The sequence below is a fragment of the Sorex araneus genome, chromosome 2 (assembly GCF_027595985.1).
Source record: "Sorex araneus isolate mSorAra2 chromosome 2, mSorAra2.pri, whole genome shotgun sequence".
In the NCBI taxonomy this organism is placed as follows: domain Eukaryota; kingdom Metazoa; phylum Chordata; class Mammalia; order Eulipotyphla; family Soricidae; genus Sorex; species Sorex araneus.
The window spans coordinates 28,142,789-28,151,439 of NC_073303.1; the positions used below are offsets into that span (position 1 = coordinate 28,142,789).

At 40.8% G+C, this 8,651-nt stretch overlaps 1 protein-coding gene across 1 annotated transcript; it reads left to right on the top strand.

Moving 5' to 3' along the window:
• Nucleotides 1–1,946: 1,946 nt before the first annotated feature.
• LOC129402195 (60S ribosomal protein L10a-like) lies at nucleotides 1,947–2,606 on the top strand. Its single transcript, XM_055127643.1, is given in 2 exon segments — nucleotides 1,947–2,557; nucleotides 2,560–2,606. Coding segments are annotated over 2 exon segments (648 nt in total). The 5' UTR covers nucleotides 1,947–1,956.
• Nucleotides 2,607–8,651: the final 6,045 nt, after the last annotated feature.

Consider the following 8,651-nt stretch of genomic DNA (forward strand, 5'->3'; position numbering starts at 1 on the left):
GAACTTCATGGGGAAGGGTCCAACTTCCTCAGGGTCGACTGAAGGTCTTATCAGGTCTGTTTTCTGTATCCACAGGGTAGACCAGTCTTAGGTTCTGTTGACCTAAATTTTATTGCTGAGGGCCTTTCCCTGTCTACCTGCCTACATCACATTAATAGTTATGCTAGCAATTGCACCAATACATATATGCATTGTGCATATATACATAGATTAGATATATGGTTAAATAGATAAGCATAATTAATTACTCTATGGTGTTTCCTGAGAGACATATTAAATTTCTGCCCCTATTTACCTATGAATATGCAGTAAAGATTCTTCTTTTTGTTGAGGAGGGTTTGTCACACTGGCTGTGTCCAGGGCATTTTTTATGCTCAGGATCACTCCTGGTAGGTTCAGGGGATTATAAGGGGTGTTGGCAACTAAATCCAGGTTGGACGCTCTTGACCCCATGACTTCTTGTTACAATTTGACTGCAAATTAATTTTGACAACTTTCCAATGCAGTCTTTTTTTTTTTTTTAATTCAGGACTTGTATTAGAAGCTATCATGGTTATTGGACCATGGTATTTGGCATGGAGCAGGTGATCTCTGAAGAACTGTCAGGAGTGATCCCTGAGCACAGAACCAAGAGTTGAACCCTGAGCATTGCCGGATATCGCCCCCAAATCAAAACCAAAATCAAACAAAAAAGAAAATTCTGAAGCACAGCGTAACAGTGGTCACATCTATCCATGAGTTTGCTCAGAAATTTCTCTCTCTCTCTTTCTCTTTCTCTCCCCCCTAACCGGCCCCCGCCCAGTAGTTATGCACACGTATGAGAAGATTTTGATTTAATCTCTCCTCACCATCTACATAGAAAATTCTCTTGGACACACTGAGTAGAGGCTACAGCCGACCAGGGGATTTCCCAACCCTTCTGGCCTCTTAGTACAAAGTCTTCAGGTGGTGACTGCTGTGTCATCACAGCGGATTTTTCTTATTGGTCAGAACCTGACCAGGGTTGAGTTTCAGTTTTAGATTTTAGGTTTTAGATTTTCTTCTCAGTTTGGTCCTCATGTTGCTTGCGAGCTCAGGAAAATAACTGCTGAGACCAAGGCTCAGGAAGAAGATGGTCCTAAACAGAGCACTGATTTGGGGGGCCTTTTACCTGACTACTTTGCTGAGCTCCCATGGTGGTGAAGACATTGTAGGAGAGGGCACAGCTGAGGAAAGTGGGACTGTAATTAAGAAACAAGGAACTGGGGGTGGGGGAAGTGGTGAGGAAAAAAAAATATTGGCATAGAAGTATGTAGGATTCAAGAGTATCATATCCTCAATATAAAACATCTAAAAATTATGGATGTTCCCCCTTCAGAAAGCCAGGACATAAACTCACTGTCTTTGCTATCTGAACTGTTGCACAATTCACCAAAGACATAGTTCTCTCTCTGAGCCTGTGAATATAACCTGAAGATTGCTATGCCTTTTCTCATGATTTACTCAAAGATAAGGATGTTTTCATGTAGGGCTATTTTGTGATTAAAATTTCAATTTTCTCTGAACAGTCTTTGAAATTATTTGTTTTGCCTCTAAATTATTGGAGTAAATAGTTTCACAAATTATGTATGCTTTTACACACACATACACACTATCTATCTATCTATCTATCTATCTATCTATCTATCTATCTATCTACTTATACATATGGACAACATTTTTCATCTCAGACTTTTTTTTTCTTTGGCTTTTTGGGTCACACCTGGTGATGCACAGGGGTTACTCCTGGCTCATGCACTCAGGAATTAACTCCTGGCAGTGCTCAGAAGACCAAATGGATGCTGGGAATTGAACTTGGGTCGGCCGAGAGGCAAATGTCCTACCTTCTGTGCTATTGCTCCAGCCCCTCACCTCAGATTTACCTGCTTCTTATGATGGAAATGAACACAGGTGAGGGTTCCCGCGGTCGCCGTCACCATGAGCAGCAAAGTGTCCCGCGACACCCTGTACGAGGCGGTGCGGGAAGTCCTGCACGGGAACCGGCGCAAGTGCCGCAAGTTCCTGGAGACGGTGGAGCTGCGGATCAGCCTCAAGAACTATGACCCGCAGAAGGACAAGAGCTTCTCGGGCACCGTCAGGCTCAAGTCCACCCCTCGCCCCAAGTTCTCCGTGTGTGTGCTGGGGGACCAGCAGCACTGCGATGAGGCCAAGGCCGTGGACATCCCCCACATGGACATTGAGGAGCTGAAGAAACTCAAGAACAAGAAGCTGGTGAAGAAGCTGGCCAAGAAGTACGACGCCTTTCTGGCCTCCGAGTCCCTAATCAAGCAGATCCCCAGAATCCTGGGCCCGGGCCTGAATAAGGCTGGCAAGTTTCCTTCTCTGCTGACCCACAACGAAAACATGGTGGCCAAGGTTGATGAAGTCAAGTCCACAATCAAGTTCCAGATGAAGAAGGTGCTGTGTCTGGCGGTGGCTGTCGGCCACGTAAAGATGACAGACGACGAGCTTGTCTACAACATCCACCTGGCTGTCAATTTCCTGGTGTCGTTGCTCAAGAAGAACTGGCAGAACGTCCGGCCTTATACATCAAGAGCACCATGGGCAAGCCCCAGCGCCTTTACTAGGCGCCCCTGAATAAACCGAGTACTGCCGTGAAAAAAAAAAATGAACACAGGTGGTGGGAATAGATGAGCCCACCTGAATACCTTTAGACAGATTATTATCACAAGGTCCTCATTTAATTTCTGTTGCCTCATATGTCACCTCAAAAATAATCACATTAAATTGGCATATAGTTAGGTTTTATAAATAATAGATATATAATGTAAATTATTATTATTTTTAAACTTTGACTATTTAAGATGTAGCCTCTCTTTTTTCTTTTAATAAAGAATTGTCTCTTTTTATTTAAAAATTGAGAGGTTTGGGGTTGGAACGATAGCACAGTGGTTAGGGTGTTTGCCTTGCACGCGGCCGACCTGGGTTCGATTTCCAGCATCCCATATGGTCCCCTGAGCACCGCCAGGAGTAATTCCTGAGTGCAGAGCCAGGAATAACCCCTGTGCATTTCCGGGTGTGACCCAAAAAGAAAAAAAATTGAGAGCTTTATGATGAAAATGTTGGTGAATTAAGTTATAATTTTCTCAGATCGTCAATTCAAATTATGTCTTCCTCACCCTATCTGAAGAAGTCCTGTGAGAATGGGCAAGCACAGATTTATTAATCCCTTAGATATCTCTACCTTTGTAACTCCACCTCTCTCCATCCTCTCTTCACACATTCCTTCATCCTCCTGTCTTCAGGATCCATCCCTGGATCTTTTCCATGTTGTTATATAGACATGAATGTTGGTTTGTAAAATCCAAAGTAGAAAAGTCAAGCAGTTCAAAGGGGAAAATGAATTGGAAGCTGCTGTAACTTTATGAGCCATGGCTGCTTTCTGCTTTATTTATTTATTTTTTGACTAGGAGCTTTATCTTTTTTACCAGAGAATTTCCCAATTTCCTTCTTCTACAACATATCAGAGTACCATAGTCAGGCTCTACTTGTTAGGAACAGTGGGCATGACGATTAGAGGGCCCCACAAAAAAGTTTTAATTTTCTTCTAATATTAGAAGACACTTCAACTTTTAAAGGATATCTTATTTTTAAACCATACTAAATTATGTTTATCTTTGTGTATATCTGGTCATAAAATATGATTTTTAATATATTTCTGGAGAAAAGCTACCACAAAAGACAGCGCTAAGGGCCCCAAACCAGCGCAGCTCTAATCTTTGCTGATCCTGACCTTTGCACTGTTTGGCTACCTCTTTGGATGTCAGTCTTCCCTGTTTTATAGATTCAAAGAAAAAAGATATGCTGTCTTGGATTACAAAACTGAGAAACAGAGCAGGGCATGGGATATGAAGATCACGCTAGAGATGACACAGAGACAATAATGGAGTGTGTTGGGCACGTAGGTAGCGGTGGGGGTGCCATAATGTGACATGATATTACCTATTATCAATACCACAAACTTTAACACTATTGTGACCATGTTACTTAACACATACAAGGCATGAAGACTTCTCTTTATAGGACGCTGAGATTAGTGATGGAACAGGTGGCACAAGAATGCAGAAGGACTGCAGCTGAACAGTACAGAGGACCTAGCAGAAGCCATAAAAATGAAGTGGTTCAAGAGCTGGAGCAATATTATAGCAGGTAGGGCACTTGCCTTATCATGTGACTGACGTGGGTTTAATCACCGGCACTTACGTGGTTTCCCAAGCTCTGCCAGGAGTGATCCCTGAACACTGAGCAAGCCCTGAGCACCACAGAGGTTGACCTTAAAAGAAAAATAAAATAAAATAAATATTTCAAATTGGTCCAGCATGTAATGTTCTTCAAAAATAGTCCCCCTCCCAAAAATCATGTGAAAAGAAAAATTGCATATATTCATGTTAGATAAAGGGTGTCCAAAAAATTCATGGAAAAGATGAGCTTTAAAATAATCAAAGGAAGATGAATGAAGCACTGGAACGGTCCACCAAGAAAATACAGGAAGAAATGAGAACAGAAATCTCAAACCTACGAACGGAAGTCACACAAATAAAGGAATCGGTAGACGAATTAAAAATCTCTCTAGATGCCCTCAACAGTAGAATGACTACAGCTGAAGACAGAATCAGCGACCTGGAAGATGAGCTGCAGAAAGCTTATAGACAACAACAAATCATGGCGAAAGACCTCAAAATGGCTATAGAGCGAATCAGAGCCCTGGGGGATGACTTCAAGAGAAACAACATAAGAATCATTGGAGTACCAGAACCACAGGGAAGTAACCCCAATGAAAAAAACACAGTCAAAGACATCATTGCTAAGAAATTCCCAGAGCTGGAGAAGGCAGGCATCCAGATACAAGGAGTCCGAAGAGTACCAGCAAAAAGAGACCCGAATAAAAAGACTCCAAGGCATATCAAAGTCAGAATGACGGATGCTATGGATAGAGACACAATTCTGCAAGCAGCAAGGTCAAAGAAGGAAATTACATACAAAGGAGCACCCCTCAGATTTACAGCAGACCTGTCAGAGGAAACCCTCCGAGCCCGAAGACAATGGTGGGACATAGTGAAAAGACTCAACGAAATGAATGCCTCACCAAGAATACTTTATTCGGCTAAACTCTCACTCAAACTCGAAGGAACCATACACTACTTCTCGGATAAACAACTGCTCAGGTCCTTCATAGACTCAAAACCAAACTTGAAAGAAGGTCTAAAGGGGCTACTGTAAGACAAGGTGGAGCCACATAAAAACAACAAATACCACAGAAATATGACACAAAATCCTATCACAATAATCTCTCTCAATGTCAACGGCCTAAATGCACCCATAAAGAGACACAGAGTGGCAAAATGGATCCAGAAATTAAACCCATCATTCTGCTGCCTGCAAGAAAACACCTGAACAAACAGAGTAAACATAGACTCAAAGTCAAAGGATGGAAAACAATCCTGCAAGCAAACAACCCCCATAAAAAAGCTGGAGTGGCCATCCTAATATCCGACAACATAGATTTCAGGTTGAAAAAGATTAAAAGGGACAGCGAAGGTCATTTTCTGTTTATCAAGGGATATGTACAACAGGAAGAAATCACACTCTTAAACATATATGCACCTAATGAGCGACCAGCTAAATATTTAAAACAACTCCTAGCAGACTTCAAAGAGGACATCACTAACAGCACAATAGTAGTCGGAGACTTCAATATGGTCTTATCGCCTCTAGATAGATCGACAAGAACAAAACTCAACAAGGAAACACTGACTCTGAAAGAAGAAATTGAAGAGAGAGGCCTAATAGACCTATACAGGGCCTTACACCCCCAAAAGAAAGAATACACATTCTTTTCCAGTGCACACGGAACATTTTCTAAAATAGATCATGTACTGGGCCCCAGAACATACCTCAATAGAATCGGAAAAATAGAAATTGTATCAACCATCTTTTCAGACCACGATGCGCTGAAGATAGAAGCTAACCACTCACTGACACGGAGAATCAAGTCAAACACTTGGAAATTAAACAATTCAATGTTGAACAATGAGTGGGTCAGGAAGGAAATCAAGGAAGAAATCAAAAAATACTTAGAAACAAATGAGAATGAAGACACGAGCTGCCAAAACCTATGGGACGCAGCTAAAGCCGTGTTAAGGGGAAAATTTATAGCTCTCCAAGCATTCCTCAGGAAGGAAGAAAGGGCCCACATAGACAGCCTGACTTCACGACTCAAGACCTTAGAAAAGGACCAGAAAAAGGAACCTAAACCAGATCGAAGGAAAGAAATAATAAAAATTAGAGCAGAAATTAATGACATGGAAACTAAAATAATCAAAGGAGGGGGCTTGCTGTGCAGGGGAGGAGCAGATGAGAACTAGATAACTTGGAGAGCATTAAGATAGAAGCATTGCACTGTAGCACTGTACCACTATAGTCTCGTTGTTCATCGATTTGCTTGAGTGGGCACTAGCAACATCTCCATTGTGAGACTTGTTACTGTTTTTGGCATATCGAATGCTCCATGGGTAGCTTGCCTGGCTCTGTCGTGAGGGCAGGGTACTCCCAGTAGCTTGTCGGGCTCTCGGAGACAGAGGAATCGAACCCGGGTCGGCTGCATGCAAGGCAAACGCCCTGTTCACTGTGCTATCACTCCAGTCCAAGATAGAAGCATTAGAGGACACTGCATGGACCAAAACATGTTTAATGAATAAAATTAGCTAAAATGTTTCTAAGTAGAACTTCAAGAATGTATTAGCTATGTCTGGGAAATCCTAAAAGATAGTACAATAAAACAGCCCCCTTTGAAAAAAATCAAGGAATATGAAAGCATGATAAAATTTGATTGGTAGCTGAGGTATTTGGTTTTCGTTTGTTGTTGACAAATAATTGACAAAAATTTATGCTTTAAGCATAGAGTGTACCCACCAGCAATCTGTACTCACCACCCGACTGCCAATATCCCTCTACTAGAATCTCTAGGTCTCTTTTGGTTCTTCTCTTTCCTTTATTCCCCCTTCTCTGGCTTCCACTCGGCCGAATCATGCTGTTTAGTAGAATGTCAGGATTTACTTTCATTTTTCATTGCCTATTATCTTGTTTGTTTCTTCCTACCCCACATATAGATGCGATCATCTACTGTCTGTCGTTGTCTTTTTGCACTTCATTCACTTCACTGACATGACACACTCCAGTTCCATACCAAATTTTAGAAAACTGCAAGATTTTATCTTCTCTTATAGCTGAAAAATATCCCATTGTGTCTATGTATTATAATTTCTTTGTCCACTAAGACATTTGAGTTCTTTATAGCTCTTTCAGTGAACAACAGGTATGTAGATATATTCTTGAATTTGTGATTTTGTATCCTTGGGATATATGCAAGAAGTGGAATTGTGGGATTCTATATTATCTCTATTTTTTTCTTTTCTTTTTGGGTCATACCCAGAGCTGCACAGGGCTTACTCCTGGCTCTGCACTCAGAAATTATCCTGGCGGTGCTCAGGGGAACCATATGGGATGCTTGGAATCAAACCCGGGTTGGCCGCCAGCAAGGCAAACAAACGCCCTACCCACTGTGCTATTGCTCTAGCTCCTCTATTTTATTTTTTGAGAAGTCTTTGTACTGTTTCTGGAGAGGATGAACCAATTTACAATCCTACCACCAGTTCCTCCTGTTTCTTTAACTCTGTATCCCTTTGAGCACTAAAAACCAAAAAGCAAGTTGTTTCTTGCTTTTTTGGAGATAGGCTATTTTCACTGATATGAGGTGAGGTGAGCTCATTGTTGTTTCCATCTACTTCTCCCTGATAACCCGTGGTGATGGACACTTTCTTATATACTTGTTGGCAATCAGCCTGTCTTCTTTGAGAAGTATTTATTCTACCTGAGGCATTTCGACTATACACCTACTGACAGTCCCATCACAGAACTCACAGAGGGTACTACACCCAATTGTTTCACTATTTATTAAGTTTCTCACGATATATGGATTTGTGTTTTGCTCTTTTCCTCCCAAATGTCTGACATCCTACTAATATTCAGTAAGTGAGGAAAGAAAAGAGGAAATTGGAAAAGGCTTATATATATCTTGAACAAAATTGTCCAATTAGATGTACTGGATTAAATCATACTACACTGGTTTTGATTCCATTTTGGTACCCTCAGATAAGTTCATTGTCACTTATCTGAGTGTTAAGTGACAAACATTCACTTGATTGCTCAATTGATATAAAGCTTAATCATGAGTAGAAGAAAACCAGTAACCTCCTCCATGAAAAGAGAGAGAGGAAGAGGTAGAGACAGTGGTGGGGAATGACAGAATACTCAAAAACTAAGGATTTCACTTGTTTAATTTCAGAGGGAATCAGTTGTCCTCCTCGAAGACTAATTTTTACTAGAGATCTTAGAGACAATATTTATTTTACACGATTTTGTAATACTAGCACCATTCTTTTATAAATATTCTCATACCATATAACATGCAGAATAAGCTGTTTTAAAGTAATAATATCTTATATATGATTCCTTAAAAAAATAATAAAAAATTATCAGGGAATTCTTGGGTAAAAAAATAAATGTATTTTTCTAAGCTAGTTATGACAGGAGAGGAATAATAATAAATATGT